The sequence below is a fragment of the Paramormyrops kingsleyae genome, chromosome 9 (assembly GCF_048594095.1).
Source record: "Paramormyrops kingsleyae isolate MSU_618 chromosome 9, PKINGS_0.4, whole genome shotgun sequence".
In the NCBI taxonomy this organism is placed as follows: domain Eukaryota; kingdom Metazoa; phylum Chordata; class Actinopteri; order Osteoglossiformes; family Mormyridae; genus Paramormyrops; species Paramormyrops kingsleyae.
In genome coordinates, this window is record NC_132805.1 from 7,305,797 (window position 1) to 7,324,232 (window position 18,436).

At 46.0% G+C, this 18,436-nt stretch overlaps 1 protein-coding gene across 4 annotated transcripts in view; it reads left to right on the top strand.

The window, feature by feature from the left end:
- me1 (malic enzyme 1, NADP(+)-dependent, cytosolic) overlaps positions 1–18,436 on the top strand; it is a 33,405-nt gene that overhangs the window by 7,008 nt on the left and 7,961 nt on the right. For 3 of the 4 annotated variants that reach the window (XM_023813131.2, XM_072716237.1, XM_023813133.2), the window contains exons 2-6: positions 3,894–4,027; positions 5,559–5,708; positions 11,205–11,280; positions 11,384–11,545; positions 12,843–12,946. In XM_023813131.2, coding sequence (XP_023668899.1) covers positions 3,894–4,027; positions 5,559–5,708; positions 11,205–11,280; positions 11,384–11,545; positions 12,843–12,946 — 626 coding nt within the window. The remainder of the gene's footprint in view (positions 1–3,893; positions 4,028–5,558; positions 5,709–11,204; positions 11,281–11,383; positions 11,546–12,842; positions 12,947–18,436) is intronic. The other variant, XM_023813134.2, reaches the window with a different exon arrangement.

Consider the following 18,436-nt stretch of genomic DNA (forward strand, 5'->3'; position numbering starts at 1 on the left):
CCAAAAACCGGCTGAGGTTAATTGAAGTTATCAGATTGCCCTTACAGTATGTGTGTGTCATCTGTCATCGGTTGGCACCCCATCCTGAGTTGTTTTCTGTATTGAGAACATAGCCTCCTACCCCCCCCCCCCCCCCATGACCCTGAATAGGACAAGTTGCTGCAGAAGATGGATGGTGATCAAAGTGTCAAATTGCAGAATGTGCCATTTGAGTCTGTTGTGTGCTTGCCAGTGTCATGGCCAATCAGAGCTCCCATTTCCAGCAAAAATCTGAAGGAACCAAGTTTGTGAATATAAACAATTTTTCCCTAGTAATTAGATACAAACAACTTAAATATTTTGTGGCAGAAAAGTTACTTTACTTGGTTATTTTAGCTTAGCTGCAATGTATTTATGCCATTCTGCTTTGGGAACATTGGTACGACAGTAACCTTTGACTTAGGTGCCAGTTATAGCAAGCATGACAATCTCCAAGCAACCGCCAGAGATGGATGTTGACTGACCTGGACTGAACCCAGACGTTTTCATTTCCCCACAGGGCCTTTTAGCCTTTCCACACATACAGGAACATAAATCTTCTGCTTCATCATTTACTAATAGAATCACACCAACAATTTGCGGTCAGAAGTTTCACTGGGGGTGAATAAGCCTCTTAATAGGTACCTTTAATGAAGGATCATGTTTAAAACCATATACAGGCCTGAAATGTTCTTCAGAAGATATTGAAATTTTTTCGAGATGGTGTTTAACCTGGTTGCCATCTGAGTTCAATTTCCTTTCATTTCTAGCACCGCTTTAGATCTCTGTATTTATTTACTCTGCCTTGTCCTACTTCTGGGCCCCCCTCTGTTTGGAACAGCTGCTGGGGCTGATGGTTGGCTGACAGGAGATGGTCCATGATGAGATGACTGACAGGAGATGGTCCATGATAATGTTTGGTCGGAGATGGTGCATGTTGAGATGATTGGCTGGAGATGGTGCATGTTGAGATGATTGGCTGGAGATGGTGCATGTTGAGATGATTGGCTGGAGATGGTGCATGTTGAGATGATTGGCTGGAGATGGTGCATGTTGAGATGATTAACAGGTCTTATGTAGTGGTACATGCAGTCCATACCTTCTACTAACATGTGTATCTGCATGGACTGCTTTGTTATTTAAGTGCTATTTAAGTGTGTGTGTGTGTGTGTGTGTGTGTGTGCGTGTGATACACACACCTAAATCTGATGAATACCAGTTTTTTTTACTTTATGGAAAACAGTTTCCCCATAAGGTAAAGCTCAGTTTTCTAAAAATCTGTGACTGCAATCAAAAAGCTAAAACTCTACGTCTGTATTTTGTGTAGTTACTTACGGCTATGGTTAGGGCTGGGTAGAGGCTAAGGTTGTCATAGTTAGCATTAGCATTTTTAGAATGCCCATAGAAATGAATGAGCGGTCCCCACAAAGATATGATTACAGGTCTGTGTTGTCGTTGTTGGGATTAGGGTTATGCTCAAAGAAATTAACAGATCAATGTGTGTGTGTGTGTGTGAAAGACATTACAGAGCCATATTGCAGGAACTTGTCAGCTACCACAACAATGTGCTGTACATGTCAAACTCTCTATTTAAGAGTGCATTCAATATGCGTCATACTTTATAATTTAGCTGAGCGAGAAGCCGGACTTCTCTCTGCTCTCCACCATCTGATCCCAGTGTCCTCATAACTAAAAACAAGCTTTTAATTTTTCAGTTGTGGCGTTTGGTGAATCAGCTTTGGTTGAATAATCATTCGCTCTCAGCGAAGTCCAGTCGGAGGCTTTGCATAGGTTTGAAATATAATTGCGTTTATTTTTCAACTTTTTGTTTTGTTTTTTCTTGATTCCCCACTATAATCTACAAATGCTTCTCTGCCCCTTCCAACTGGGCCCTAGCTCACCTCATCCCAACAAAGGCATTGGATGGCCTGACTCTCACACAATAACACAACATCAATTGTCTTTTTACATTTATGGCCGGGATGAAGTCACCGTCTGACCAAAAGAAGCCGCGGATAGGGTGTGGGCTACAAATGTGGTTGAACAGTTTGCTTCCTCTCCGATGTTCTGGCATCTCATCCCTCTAAACTGTGTGTCCGTTCCAGGCAAGTTTCACATGTCACAGTGGGCTGTTCACAGCGCTGCTGTAAGTGAAAGATAGGGGGAGTTACACGTCTTCAGTCTCTGGCCTGTTTTGATACAGAAAAGAGTGCATCATGGGAACTAATGGAAGATCCCATCTGAGCGCTGCTCTTTGTAGGATTATTATTGTATCAATGTTTTCATCAACTAATTGCTTTACTTTGGAGAAAAACCAGCCTTGATTTGTTTTTAAACAGGATAAATATTGCTATGTGTCATATTCAATATGCATGTATATTATTTATAGGCAATAGTTTACCTCTCCTGCAAATACACATCTGTTGTAGCACTGATAGCAAGGAAATTAATTTGGGCTGCATGCTGAATATATTTTTGTTCCCAATAAACAAAACAACCGTCGCGTTTTTGAAGTTATAGAATACACTGAGCTCATCAGCCGGACACGAATGAGTCTCACACGGCGTTTGATCTTTCCTTGGTCGTCAGCTGGCTCTTTGAAGGGAGCAGAGAAGGAGATGTTGGAGTTCCAGCAGCTTCTGGAGCTGGGCCGGAGCAGGTCCCAGAGCCGGCGCAGGGGAGGAGCAGGGATGGGTGTGTGGACTGAGGTTGTGTGGCCCGCCACACAGGAAGCCCTCTGGCAGAGAGCTGTAGCCAGCAGTTTGTGGGAGCGTTCTGGACCAAAAGAGAGTAGCGATGGGCTACTAAGCAGTATTTTTCTGTTGAGTCTCTGTAGACCTGTAGTAGGCGGGGGGGCTGTTCAATTCTTTCTTGTGAATCAGTCATAATGGCTGCAAGGGTGATTCTAGAATTTTTTAAGGTAGGGGGCGTAGTTCATATAGAGGGGCCAACCTTATTATTAGCCAATGATATGTTACAAATTTGTGAGTGACAGGGGAAGGGGCACTCCACAGGCCAATCAGCTTTCAGCTGGGGTCAATGTTTCAGTGGTCCTGTACCTGAATGGCTGCTTGTCTATTTTTTATTTTTTTTTTTACTCTGTGATCTATGAGTGGTTTAGTAGAGGCTGATGTGCTGATTGTTGTGCTGAGTGACCATTTCTGTATTGTCTGCTTCAGAGTTTCATGTTGGCTGGCATCAATGTGGCTGTCCAAAGAGAGTCAAATAATATATATATATCTTTCATCTGTGGCTTTCAATCACACTCTTAGCTTTATTACACTGGTTGGAATGTTTTACCACCCTAAATATGGACCCCCCACAAAGAATGACGACAATGTCTGATCATGCCGCATACGCTTCCAATGAATTTCAGCCTTTAGGTAATTGTTGCCTTCCTGCAGTTTGTTTTAGGTGAATGATGCTGTCACAGCTGTGTTTGCATTGCATGTACACAAATAACTCAGGCCATGAATCGGGGGCACTTTGCTGCACCTGTGTGGGCACGAGGCCCCCTGCTGGTCAGGCTTTAAGGTTACGACCCCAGGGCAAAATGGGCAGAACGTTAGACAGGATGAGCAAAGGCAGGACCACAGCTGTCATAGGAGCAGAAAGCAGCAGGATTTGGACTCATATGGTGGAGAGCGGTGGTCCTGATGAACTGTGCAGTGTGTATGTGTCCAGACCCCATTAAGCATCTGGTTAATTATCATGTTAATTGGATCAATTTCATCTTTTCATTTAAGTACCAAGGCTGGTAGCTGAAAGCTGCTTAGATTGTGAGGAGTGGTATTGAGAATCACACAAACAGACCAATGAAAACCGACAGGAAGCAATTGGGTCTGCCCGGGTCATAATGATAGCGCCCCCTACAGGGCATGGCCTTCACCCTGGAGGAGCGCCTGCAGCTGGGCATCCATGGCCTCCTGCCCCCCTGCTTCATCAGCCAGGACGTCCAGCTGCTCCGGGTCCTCAAGAACTATGAGATGAAGAAGGATGATTTGGACAGGTTAGTAAGGCAACAGGGGACCTCAGAGCCTCTGCCAGCCGCCTCCTCGTCTGATTCAGATTCAGATTCAGATTCAGATTCAGAATACTTCTTTTATCCCAAAGGAAACTGCTTAAATTGCTAAAGCTCAACTGTCGCTCTTCTATTTTCTGTTCCCTGTATCTCTATATGAACCAGCATTATTTGCATTAACGAAAGCTAAAACTAAAACTATAAGAAAGCATTTTCATAAACTGAAATAAAATAAGATACGAAAGTGAAATAAAAAAACTACAACCAAATGAATACTATAAATATTGCTTCCAAAACTAACTGAAATAAAATAGAAACAACGTCAAATACTTTCCATTGGCATTTTAAGATACTATTTAACTACAGTAATGGTTTGTTTATCTTTCCCCTTTGATGGAAATCATTTGAGGAAATGTAATCCAGAGTATTGCCTTTAGATGACCATTATAATACCTGGAACATTTTTTTGTCCATTCTGAAGACATTCCATAATGTGCACTGTGGCTGCATGTAGGATTCTCTATAAATAACACATAAAATAACTTTCAAGCCATCCTTAGAAATAAAATTGCTAAAACTTAAACAGAAACTAAAATATATACAAACTAAAAATGTTTGTTTAAATAAACTAATAAAAGCACACTGAAAACTAAACTGTATTTCACATTTAAATTTAAAACAGAAACTAAATGAAAAAATCTAAACTATAACAACACTGGAATTAACCTTCTGGAGTCTGTAGAAAGGCCTCTGCCTGCTGATGCTGGGTTTCCAAGCCCTATTCAAGCCACTTATCTCCACTTTCGCTCTCTGACTCTTTCACTTACTCATTCCTGTCCTCTTAGTTCATGCTCCCTGGTCCTCCACACCTTCATTACTCATAGGGTGTCTGTGTCCTCGTACTTGGGGCCTGTCTTTGATGTGCACGTGTCCCATCAGAAAGTCCTCCCATCCCGACGTCACTCATGCTGAATAACGTTACAGGCTTTGCTGACGGCAGAATTAAAGGCCCTTGCATCCATCTGCAAAATAATGGCGGCATCACTCAGACTTCAAAGTGTGACCTGAATCCACTTTGATCAGAAATGTTAGAAGTTATAATTCTGCAAAAGCTCCAGTGCAGTGAAATGAAATCGCAGCTGCCGATAGCAGATTTAAAATTAAGCTGTAAGTGCTCTTTCTGATTCATCTGCTGTTTGGTGAGAAGCTTTTTCCAGCTGAAAGATCCTGCCCTTTTTGTCTTGTGTGAGTAATCTCAAAGCTCATGAACATGTGCATACAAGCTACACTCTGCCACGTCCATTGACATCTCATCTGTAGAGAACTTATCATGTGGTCATGTGACTAGAACAAGGATGATGGGTGTTCATGGCTCGCAGATACCTGGCCTGGGTCACAAGCTGTCTCCATGCTGGCCAGTTAGCCTATGGTACCGGGTTAGGTGAACAAAATGCGTGACATGTGATGTGTAGTATTTATGATGTGACGCACCACATCTGTCTCTCCTTCTCTCACGCAGATATGTGTTCCTGATGGGCCTGCAGGACCGTAATGAGAAACTCTTCTACAGAGTTCTCACTTCAGACCTCGAGCGCTTCATGCCCATAGTCTACACCCCTACCGTCGGACTGGCATGCCAACAGTACGGCCTCATCTTCAGGACACCCAGGTACAGACAGACAGACACACCACACACATACCAATCCAGTTATAATTCAAATTTTCTGGAGCAGTGGCTGCACGGTGGCACAGTGGTTAGCGCTGTTGCCTCATGCCTCTGGGGCCCCAGCTCTGTGTTTGCATGTTCTCCCCGTGTCATCATGGGGTTTCCCCCGGGTTCACCAATTTCCCATCCACAATCCAAACAACATGCTGAGGTTAATTGAAGTTGCCAAATTGCCTTTAGTTGTGAATCGTGTGCCCTGCGATGGGTTGGCGCCCCATCCTGGTTTGTTCCTTGCCTTGTGCCCATAGCCTCTGGGACAGGTTCCAGACCCCCTGCGACCCTGAATATTCTGTGGTTACAGAATATGGATGGATGGATGGATTTTCTACAGTCCCTGTCGCTCAGGGGCCCCTTGAAACCGTCCCAGCCTCCCCCCCCCCCTTTGCGGCGCCCCTACACACGCTGCCCCTTGGCTGATTACGGAGCACTCCACAGTATCCCAGCTCTGCTCCTCGGAGTGGTGCACTGCTTCTTGTTAAACTTCAGGTTTTGTTAATGCTGATTCAGTCACATGACTCTGCCAAAAGCTGACCATGAGGACCCAGGCTCGACCATCTCTGCTCTGGATTATCCTGCGCCGAGCCTGAGCAACAACAGCTTGGAAACTGTGAGCCCTGCTGATTTTGGCCGGTCCGTCTTTCTCAGAGTTACACTGTTGGGCACTTTGGGTCCTCCTGGTGGGGCTCGAGCCGTATGGTTTGACGCTCCTTTGTTACCCTCTTTATGCCGACGTATACGGTGACTTGTCTGCGTCGAGAGGGCCTGTCATCGGGCTGCAGCCTGATCATTGCTTTTCCCTCCCTCTGGGGCCTCTTCAACTGTTCCTCCATTTGTCCAAAGTCCATTTTGCTCAAAGCTTCAGTATCATATTCGACAGTACAATAAATGTAGGAAGAATGTAACTCTCCAGCACGCACCCCGGAGAAATTGCAGTAAGTCCCTCTAGCGTGCAGTGCGGGCGCAGTGGGGCTTGATCCGGCTGCCGATGAGGTTTCTGAGTCATGGACGACTACGGGTTTGGATCGTCAAGATTATAGGTATTTACAGCTCCTCAGGCTGCTGTAAAGACAGAGATCTACATAGACTTTATATGCAGTTCGCTTCTTACCATATGTCAATGCAAAGTGCAGCTATCTGAAGGTGCATTAGCTCACACTATCGTGAGTGCAGTTTGAGGGAGCTTTAATGTGATGAGTGTGTCCCTGAGTGTCTCCACGTCACAGTCCTGCAGGAAAGGTGTGGAACCTGCAGCAGCAGCAGCCTTTTAAAGATGCATTGGGTAGAGGGTCTGTATTCTATCTGCATTGTATCCAGAGGTGATAGATTTTGTTTCAACCAACCAGTTGAGTATAAAGAGTGACATTCACAGAGTACTCAACTGGTTGGTTGAAACAAAATCTTGGTCTGGATTTGTAGTCTCTGGACCTGAACTATCCAACTCTGATTGTATCCAAAGCTCAGTGGAAAGTCATGAGAAGGCAGTAGAGGTGGCAATTTCAGGTCCAGAAAGTAAAAATCCAGACCATGATTTACTTTCAACCAACCAGTTGAGCATAAAGAGTAACAGTCACAGAGTACTCAACTGGTTGGTTGAAACAAAATCAAGGTCTGTATTTTTACTTTCTGGACCTGAAATTGCCACCTCTGCAAGGCAGAAGGTTGTCAGGATTCCTTAAGCCCACAGGCATAGGAGATCCAGCGGTGCAGGATCACTTGTGCATTGAATACACCTGGATGAACAGAAACTGATGTTTTCCAATGCTCTAGTGACTAAGAAGACCAGACAATAGTTCTCTCATGTGATGGTGTTTGTTAACACTGGTTCCCAGTACTGCTTTATGTTATATATAAAACGTATTTTAATTCAGCAGCATGCGAAGAAATAGAGACAAGGAGTTAGAAACAGTGACCGAAGAGAGTTATATGAGGATGGGACGAGAATCAAGAATACTTTTGGATTTAGAGAATGTCATTAAGATCAGTTTTCCTTGGGAATGTTCAGGAACTCATAAAAGAATATTCAGAATCGAGGTCGGCCATCCTTAGCCAAAAGAACACATGCACCCCACTCTATCACCAGTGTCACGTTTCTGTTTCTGCCATGACAGGGATCGCGAGAATGGGCCATAAACAAAACCACATGTCCGGCTTTTACAGTTAGCTGGACTGGCACCTGGTTGTGATTGTGCCAGGAGAAACGTTGTAGGTCGGGGTCACCCTTGGGGACACTCTGGCATTAACACCTCATCTTGGCTCTTGCTTAAACTCTCATTAAGGCACACGCACATGACGAAGGGCGGTTGCCTGACGTCCCTCAGATGTGACGCAAAGGCAGGTGTAAGATGAAGGATGATGTAAAGAGCCTTTAGATCATCGCTGGGATCATCGCTCAGCATTTTCAGTGTGCCTCTTTCACCTACAATGTGATTTTCTGCCCCGTTCTTGTCTTTGTTAGGGGAAGGGTGTTAGGGTTAGGGTTAGGGTTAGGGTTAGGATTCCTATTTGAGCTGATTTGGTTGTTTTGGGTTGTCTTTGAATCTGTATCACTGTAAGATAGAGTAACATAAGTAAACATCTATAAATGTTCTCCACTGATTGAGCTCCTGGGTGAAAGGACTGTCCAATGCCAGATTCATTGCCCCCCCTCTGCCAAGGATCACTGCTGGTCTGAACACTGATAGGGCTTTGGATAGCAGTTATGAGAGCTCCTGAGTATGTTTTACCAAGTGGCACAGCCTTTTTCCAGTTCTGACAGGTCTTGGTGCTGCCAGTTGAGTGACCTGTGGCAAGGAGTTGAATGCCTGTTCTGTGTTTTGAAACACCGGGTCCATTATCTGCTGCTCTGGGCCCTAGCAAACTGCGATTGGCTGCCAGGGTGAGTGAATGCAGACAAGCTGACTACCCTGTTAGCCTCACAAGGATGATGTTTATCACCCTGGCAGCATCCAAGCACCAGTAACACGGGGAGGAGGACGATCCAGAATCGTGCAGCACGTCTGGACCGAGTGACCCCGCTGAACTTCCGTAGCAACGTTGCTGTTTCCACTGGCATTTACGAGATCAGAACAGGAAGGCCTGTACATGGATATGACGTCTTCAGTGGAACGTTCACTAGAAGTTTGTTAATGACCATCTGAGCTCTGTGAGAACTCGGTCCCTGTTGTTTGTGGTTGTTTGTGTGCCGAGTCCCAGAATGTTTCAGGTTTCAAAGGTCTTTTTTTTCTCCTCACAGACTCCATATTTAACTACGGTCTTTGTTGTGGTTGTTCTCCTTCTCACAGAGAGTGAGATTTTAAACGAGAGGTCAACTGGGACTCGGTAGAGCAACACGTGGTCCAGGCAGGAGGAGCGCAGAGGACCAGCGTGTCCTGAGCTCACCTAATCTTCCCTGCCTCCTGCTCTCTGTAACTCACCCTCCTTAACACTCCTGGTGTCCTTAACCCCAACCCACCAACACAGGATGTAGATGGGAACCAAATGCATGCATTTTCCTGAAGACCTGATGGCTACGATATGAATAAACGAAATGATGCTTCATTTGCCATTTGCACAAGGGCATTGTGCAGTGGAATGTGTCTTCGCGCACACATATCCCATCTTGCTCACTTTTGAGAGTAAGGCTTGGGGGATTTGAACCAGCAACCTTCTGAACAACAGGCAGATAGGCCAAGGAGACAGCAGACAGATATATCGTTTATAGCAGGCACTGGCCAGCAAAGAGCTGAGATTGCTATAAAAGAAGCATTTCTAAGCTTCTGTCATCACCCATTTAAACATGTTTATATTTCAGCCTGGAATAATAGGCTCATTTAATCTGTGATGTGGTTTTCCTTTGGGGTGGATGCAGACTCACAAACACGTGTTCACAGATCTGTCTTTGTTCATTAAAGGGACATACCATACCCCTCCATTCTGCCCTCACAAGGTGCAAAAACACGTCACAGTTTCGGCTGTTTTAGTTTAAACCAAAACCTTTACCTGATAATAAAAATACTATATGTATGAGACCCACACCCTTCAAGGTCTGTTTTTGTCCTTATGGGGAAAATACCTCCACAAGAACAGAAATATAGAGCCTTTAGCCACAAGGTTTAAGGATCTTTTTCCTTAATGATTGTTCTGCATAGGTCTCTGGAGCTGGTAAAGTAGCCCTAAGTTTTCAGAGTTTTTGCCAAAACCGCCCAAGAAAACGAGTCTCTGAAAACTGCCCACGTCTCTGATTTGGTACTTGGTTGTATGTGATTCTGAGACCTCCAGTGAAGCCCTCCTCTCTGACTGGCTGTACGCTGAGCTGTACTGGTCAGTCTCAGGGCCGCTTGCTGACATGGCTTCACACAAGAGGATGCGTATTAATGGAAACTCCCTGTGCCGATGGCTCCACCATGTGCGGCTCCATAATTCCATTTAACTTGACGTCTGATTCATTTCCCAGAGAGGCCTGCAGAAAGGCCTTTCCGTTCGCGCAGTTATATAAGGATGAGTAATGCAGCTCCCGTGTCAGTGCTACCCACTGCTGCCCCAGTGTAACTGCAAGTCTGCTGCAGTGTGATGTTTTATTTCCCATTTGGAGAAATACAGCTACACTGGAATGCTTCTTTTCACATATCCCATCTTGCTCTCCTTTGAGACACATACAAGGACCAAATACACTGTTCCCCCAGAGCTGGGATTAGAACCAACAACCTGCCGATCACAGGCACATACAGTGTAATTAGCACATGTGCATCTGGAGCTCCTTCAGCCCTCCTATAGTTCCTGCTTTTTTTTTTTTAAACGCTTGCATGGGAGATGGCTATCAGGTGGTCACATGACTCTGTGCTGTGGTCACATGACACTCTATGCTGTAGATCAGCGGTGGCCAATCTTATCCACAAAGGGCCGGTGTGTATGCAGGTTTTTGGGATAACCTGTAGGTCAGCTGTTCAAATACAGGTGTGAGGACTCTTCAGCCAATCAGTCCTCTAATTAGTAATCTAATTAGGGAGTTGCAGCGAAAACCCGCATACACACCGGCCCTTTGCGGATACGATTGGCCACCCCTGCTGTAGACCTGCTTTAGCTGGCTTGATTGCACACTGATACCCCCCCACAGACGGATTTCAGTATTTAGAGGGTGCTGCATCAACCTGAGGTTTGTGAGATTTGTGTTTCTGTCCTTCTCTCTGTTTCCATTTATACACAAATATTTATTACGTCACTGATTAAAAGTTAGTTGAAGGAAAAAACAATGTACTGGTACACGTCTATGTACAGTATCTGTCTGACAGAAATGTGCGTCACGTTCGTGTTCTTCTCTAAAAAATAGTCACTTGAAAAGGTTAAAAAATTTTGAGGGCATAAATGTTGAGGAAGGAAATGTAATTCTTCTCTTTTGACAGCCACGTTACAGAATTGACTGCCATAATGGGGGCTTCCACACGTTTTGTCTTTGTGTTACAGGGGGCTGTTCATCTCCATCCACGACCGTTTCCACATCTCCACGCTGCTGCAGAGCTGGCCAGAGAGCGACATCCGGGTGAGCTGCCAGGTGTCTCGTGGTCTCAACCAATTGGTCAAATCAGATATGTTCGACATGTTGACCAGTTGAGAGAAAAGATGTGCTGTGTTATGACTGACAGGCTGTAGTCGTGACAGACGGGGAGCGAATCCTGGGCCTCGGTGACCTGGGCACTTGCGGCATGGGCATCCCGGTGGGCAAGCTGGCACTGTACACAGCCTGTGGAGGCGTGCCACCCCAGAACTGTCTGCCCGTTATCCTGGATGTTGGGACAGATAATCAGGTATGCCATGCTTCCCAAAGAAAAGGTCTCAAAGGGAGCCCCCAGAATCTAGCTAGAGATCTAAACAGAGCATCCTGCAGCAGTGCTAAGTGCTAAACAGGGATCTTTAACTGGCAAAAGCTGCTTTAGCCAATGCTAGCTTGTGCTGCTAGATGCTAAGCCATCAAACATATTGCTGAATGTGCCCACAAGTCACATGTCATCGTATCACTGGTGCCCGGGGCGTGGCGCTCACCACAGATGGTAAATCCACCGCAAAAACGTCATTCCTTCTCTTTCTTCATATCTTCCTTTTTTCTCCACACATTCTCTCCGGGACTTAATTAAGCGCTGAATGGAAGCGAGTGACATGGAAAGATGCAACAGGCCAGACGAGTTGATTACAGATTAATCACCCCTGGCGCAGGTGCAGGGGGAACGCTTGATGCTGGACAGTGGCCTGATGGATGGGTTAGGGTGCTGAGTAAGGGGCTGACTGGGCAATAACACAAGGGGGTCACTGTCCACAGACACAAACCTGCAGACACAGAATTGCTCCAGAGTGCCACTTCAAGCCCAACAGCAGCAAAGCAATATTGGAAAATGGATACTGTGGCATTCTGCAGGTGTTTGCTGTCTGTAGAGTCCCATGAGTGTTTGATCGTGTTTATTCAGGAGAAATGTGTCAGAGCTTCCAGCAGAAAGAGGCCTGTGATCACCTGTGGCCTCATCATGGCATTCACACATAAGCGTACGCACATGCGCACGTGCGTAGAGACAGCCGAGCGACCTGCCTCTCCTCCCCCCGCGGAATCTGGGCCGGCGAGGACAGCTCTCAATGAGGCGTGACGCGGTTCTGGACCATTTCAGCCCGATTCATTGCTGGCTTCTGCAGAACCAGCCACTGGCACGCTGCAGTTCTTCGAGACGGAATGCAGATTTGCAGATTACGCAGGGCCTCGTTTTCAGGGGAAGCAAACCCCATGTAAAAGGAGCAGAGATTACAGCGTGACCCGCTGACAGCAGAGGGGTGGCAAGCAGATTTCACATTGTGTATAAATAAATGCCCTTTACTCGCGTGCATTTTGAAACAGAACCCATTATTCTGGCTGAAGAGAATCCCGATGTCCTTTTGTTAGCGGTAAAACGCATCACTGGACACAAACTTGCTGACATTTCTCATTTCTCCCCTCACAATATTGCCAGTGGTACAGTCCACAGTGCAGTTAAATTAGCTGGATTTCTTCATTAGCAGGAGTTTTGGGGGGATGCTTGTACAGCCCTATATGAGGAGCTATGAGCCCGTTCTCTTTTGCAGACCCTCCTGAACGACCCCCTGTACATTGGACTGCGGCAGAAGCGGGTGCGAGGTCAGGCGTACGATGACCTGCTGGATGAGTTCATGAAGGCCGTGACAGACAGGTACCATGGTGACGTCATCAGGGGAGGGTGACACTGGGCGTCCAGATGCTGGAGGCTGGCCGCTGAGACATAGAAGAACTTGGGGGGCTGGATTCTGTCTTGGCTGTACATCCTGACAGGGATGAGCATGTGACCGGGGTGTCGAGGCTGTGCTTCCTGACAGGGATGAGCATGTGACCGGGGTGTCGAGGCTGTGCTTCCTGTCCTGTCCAATGTTACACCTCCGGGCTGGATGGGGCCAGCGGAGCAGATCGGTGAACCTCAGCTTGCTTGCTGAGTTTCTGTTTATATTTGTATTTCCTGCTTGTGGACAAATCTCCAGGACTGCGGATCTCAGCGGCCACATCAGAGAAGACACCCTTTCATCCATAACAATGTCAGGGGAGGTCATCATGTTCAGCACATTAAATGCAGGTTCCAAAATGTAGAATGTCATGGGGTGGCTCATTAATATTCATAAAGTAAGTGTTGCCTGATTGGTCAATGAATACGGTAGTAGGAGATGGCTCATTAATATTAATAAAGGAAGCACTACCTGATTGGCTGGTGAGCTGGATAGCAAGGGAAGGCTCAGCTCATAAAGGAAGCACTACTTGATTGGTCAGTGAAATGCTGCTATAGTGTTTCCTTTATGAATATTAATGAGCCTCCGCCTGCCTTCCTATGTTTTGGACGTTCACTCTCAGGACCCATGCGGAGGTCGCGGTGAAATGACAGCTCAGGTAGACGGCGGAAAGCCCATGGTCATGTGATCGGATGTGCTGTTTACAGAGAGTTCCAGTCTGGCATCCATCTCGCAAGCCACATCACAGCTGGAACAGGACACAAGTTCCGCGATGCTTTTTCGGAAACGCACACTCGTGTCTATTTAAAGAGGTGCGCTCCGGCCAGAGAAGGGCGCCCTGACTTTCATGGCCGTGTAGTGGCTCAAGCAGAGAGCCACGCGGCGGGGGGGGGGGGGGTGGACGAAGGAGCTTCTCCCTTCTGAGGGTTTTCAGGCGGATGAAGTGACATGGGAAATTGATGCCGTGGGTTACAGTGGCTCTGCAGGAGTGGCACTGGCCCAGCGGGGGTCTGAGAGGGCCGGGACCCTCCCCTCTGCAGTCTGGGATATTTCTGTCCAGACGCACGGCGCGGAATGCGAGTCTGTACAGCTGAGCCTCGTCCCGGCGGGTTTTCGGCGGAGTCCGAACAGACAGTCCCTCGGGTCACGAAGAGGCTGGGAAATAGATGCTACTCATCTTAGGAAGGAGCAGCGCTGTCTGCACAACTGGACCGAGCCGGCGAGCATTGAGATGCTGCTCGGGCAGAGCATGTGTGACTTAATTAAATCCACAAGGCCGCATTCTCCGCCTTTCTGAGTAACCCGCAAGTTTTTTATTCTCCTTAGTTTGCCCCCCCACCCCATGCCCACGGGCCAATTGCCAGCCATCCCCTTTTTAGCTATAATAAGCTGAGGACGTATTAAGCTGTTGTCAAGGCGACAGAGGCTGGAGGACGTCCATCAGACGGAGGAGCAACAGATGGCAAAACGCAGATAAACGGCAGACGTCTGTGATCGGGTTTTCTGAAGGGCCCCCGGGGCCCTGAGCCGAGGGAGAGCTTCGCTACACGGGAGGGGCTACAGTCATACCTGTGGGCGTAGGAGCTGCAGAACTTAACTTAATGATCGAAAGAGAGGGCTTGTTTTCTAAAGGAGGAATGTCATATTCCATAAGGATTTCCATGAGATTCTATAGACAGCCCGACTTGCCTTCAGGACCAGTCTGGCATCATGGAGCACCTGCAGTTTGTGTCTACAGAGCGATACAGATCAACCTTGATGCCCCCCCCCCAGCCCAGACACCAGGCCCCGTGTGTGCGTGACACTCATGTAGCCTGTGGAGCCCTCTTCACACCTACCAATCAGAAATGCCTGGATTATTCTCAGCCGTAATTGAGGGCCTCATTAAGAGGTCCCCCCTCTCGAACGACCATTAAAGGACAAAGCCTCACTACATCACCCCCCCGGACAGAGCAACGCCGGTCGATATGTCTTTGTGTATGAAGCTCTGCACCATGCAGCATGGGGGGCCCGGAGAGCACCCCCCCCCCCCCACCCACCCCCCAAAAAAAACTCTGGGTGGAGTTACTGGGTGGAGCAACATAGATGTCATGTGATCATTTTTCATCTTTCACAGTCACCCTCAGCTTTGCTTTATTATGTGTTGATTCTGAGCCAAATATGTGCCAAATATAGCCTTTTTTAAAGCTAAATATCAAACTTATTTTATTACAAGGTTTAAAATCTTTAGTTATTAACCCTTCAAACTTCAGCCCACTGTAATTTCTGCTTGTTTTAGGCCAACTATATATGACCTCACCACCTTATTATCCTTTATGATGAGTTAGACCATCCATCCATCCATCCATCCATCTATCAGTGCCCATAGCAGCTTATCCAGGGCAGAATGATGGTTTGAGGTAGACTCCATCATATGAAACTTGTCTCCGTCAAATGTTTGGCTTGATGATTCAACAAATCTGACCTTCACTGAATGCTGATGTTTCTCTGTGACGGACGGAATCTTGAATCTGCTGATGGCCCTTTGGAGAATCGACAGCCCCTTTGAAAGAATGGGAATGTAAATCAGCGTTTCACCATTTCCATGACAAAAACCATTGTCATGTAATTGTCAGGATGGACACATCAATGAAGGCTTTGGAAAACTGGTGATGGATTTATTATACATTGTTTGGATCCAGGCAGATGTGATTGGAGTGTTGGACCAGGCACTGCTCAGTTCAGTTTTAATGACTGTTTACACATTACATTGCATCTTGAATTATACTAGTTAACTAAAACACTGCATGATATTAGCAGAGCTTAGTGGAAAAGCGGCAAACCTGCCAGAACAATTTTACAAAATGACAATAAAGTACAAGGTAAGGAAAAGCTGACCGATTGCCAAGTCAAATTTTCATTTTATTCCATATTGAACATCTTTTTCCACAGGCAAACAATTTGTTTAAATGGAACCAATTTGTGACTAGAATTGGCATTTTTAAGCAACGTCATTATGTTTTGACCACATAAGTGTTTGTTATGGGAGTTCTAGGTCTTCAGTAAAAGCCCCTCTGTCTGGATCACAATGTCAGTCACATAATCCAAGGCTCTCCATTTTATTCCATTTTAATCTCTTTGACATTCACACGTCTTGTGTAATTTGTAAGGGCTCAGGTAGCCTTGTGATTCTGAGAGTATTGTGATGTGGGAGTTGTGGGTTTCAGCTCTGCCGTATACCTGGGGTGGACGACACAGAAAGGAATGTATGCAGGGTAAAGTCATGGATAAAGCATCTGTCTGCGGTTAGTTTACTTCAGCAAACACTATAAGACACAGCCCTCAGATGGAAAGCTGAGAAGCTTCTCCACTGTGTGAACTACAAAGGGGCATTTGCTGGTCACTTCCTGAATTCCTCTCTTTTAACCCACTCAGCTGGTCCTGCATATGACTAAGAGTGTCACCCAGAGTAATAGCCAGGATTTTTAAAATACCGAGGTCAGAAATGTTAGCTCTTCCTAGTTGTGTCCTGTAATGGATCATGGTTATCAGAGTTGCAGAAAAAAAACTGAGGTACTTGACCTTGGTGACCTCGATGGTAGATACAGCCATGGTGTCACCTGTCTAATCCGAGGAAGCTCAGCTTCATTTAACACATCTCTTGGTACCGGGCCGCTGATCGATCACCATGGAAACATGAAATCGCCACATTCCATGCCTCAGCCATTGTTCTGTGTTGCGGAGAGGGGGACTCTGGTTTCCGCCAACTTTGTGTGAGCTCCTGATATGATCCATTAACTGCAACTGTATAGAGTTCATTCTCTTGCATTACGTTCATCTTAAATTTAAACAGCAGGCTGAAGGCTTAAAGTTTTGAAAAAAGCCAGAGGACAATGACCAGAAACCACAAAACTCGTAAGATAATTCAGCATCACCAAGTCTCAGTCTGTTGTTGTGACAGTGTTAAACTTTATTCCGTCCTGGAGAAGCACGTAGGCTAAACAGAGGGATGTGTCCTACATGTGCCTCTGAAACCGTGTCGTTTCGCCTTGGTGTCCCCGTGTGAGTGAGCAGAGGGCCAGCTGAGCAGCTTGGGAGACCCATGGGCCTGGTGCTTTTGTGTGTGTCTCACAGCACACTGAAAGGTGCATTGTGGCTTTGGGCTCCCGTCACAGAGAGTGGCTGTGTATGCACAATGGACCCCAGCCGGGCCTTTATTCGCCTTCCATGGCTTCATCTGCCGAGGCAGGTCTCTGAGGGCTTATTCCACAGGAAGTGACCCCTGCTGAAGGGATCAGCTGACCTAGTCTCAGCGCCTGATTGGTGGACATGTGACAGTCAGGGGGGAAAGCTTGAATCTGATATTAATGCGTCGTGAATGGGTCCTGTCATTAAAAGAACCCAAAAGCAGACATAAATGACTCGAACAAAGCGAGATGTCCATATCACTTCTGCTGAAGCAGAAATTATTGGCCACATTGATGCAAATACTGCAGTCATTATACTGGGTTATACTAACCCGGTGCTAAAAATGCCTGAAACACTTTATTTTATTGTGAGGTCTCCTCATCAGCAAACTTAAATGTTGCGTAGGTAGATGGTCTGGGCATTTGTCAGGAGCTCAGCCTAGCTGCAATTATGCTTAGTCAACTCCTCCACTCGTGTTTGCAATGTGCTGGTTTGCCTCATGTGCTCGTTACTTTCAACAAAAGCATCTGATAAATAAAGTAAATGTAAACTTTAAAAAATAATTTAAAACACATCCAAATTATAAAACAGAATGTCCACGGTGAAACACTGTTACATGTGATTGAAGTTTGCTCTTTATAATATGTAAAACACAAAGTAGGAAGGTCACAGACGTTGGAAGTTATTTCTGAGAGGAATAAAAATATTTTGCATGAATGAGAGTTCCTCTTTAGAGTGCCTTGTGTGTTTTGAAGAGGCATTTCCAAGGGCAGGTGATGTATTATCTCCATCGCAAATTACGAGTCAGTGATTCAGGAGCACTGAAAACAATGTGAGGTCATTAAGGAGAGTGCCGTAGAATTCCAGTGAATGAGACCTTACTATTTACCGAGAACCAAACCAGGTGGGGAAACTGATTAATTCATTTAGAATCATTTCTGCCTCATATTAAATAGTGAATTATAAACTGGGAACATACATATTGCACTTGGAGTTAAAATTCAGTGTGTACATGATTGAAAGTGTGTAGGAAATGAATCAGACGAGGGTTATATTACACAGGGCATAGAGGCTGTTGAAACTCATTCTGATTCTGATACTAATGTCTGCATGTAAAGTCTTTGTGTCATCAAAGACGTTTAGTGTCCAGTGTCTCCTATGGAACTGCATCATAAATATGAAGAAGCCTGTTTAAGGTGCCTTCAGGACAGACCTACCACACAGCACAGGCCTCATCTTCACGTCAGAACATCAACACT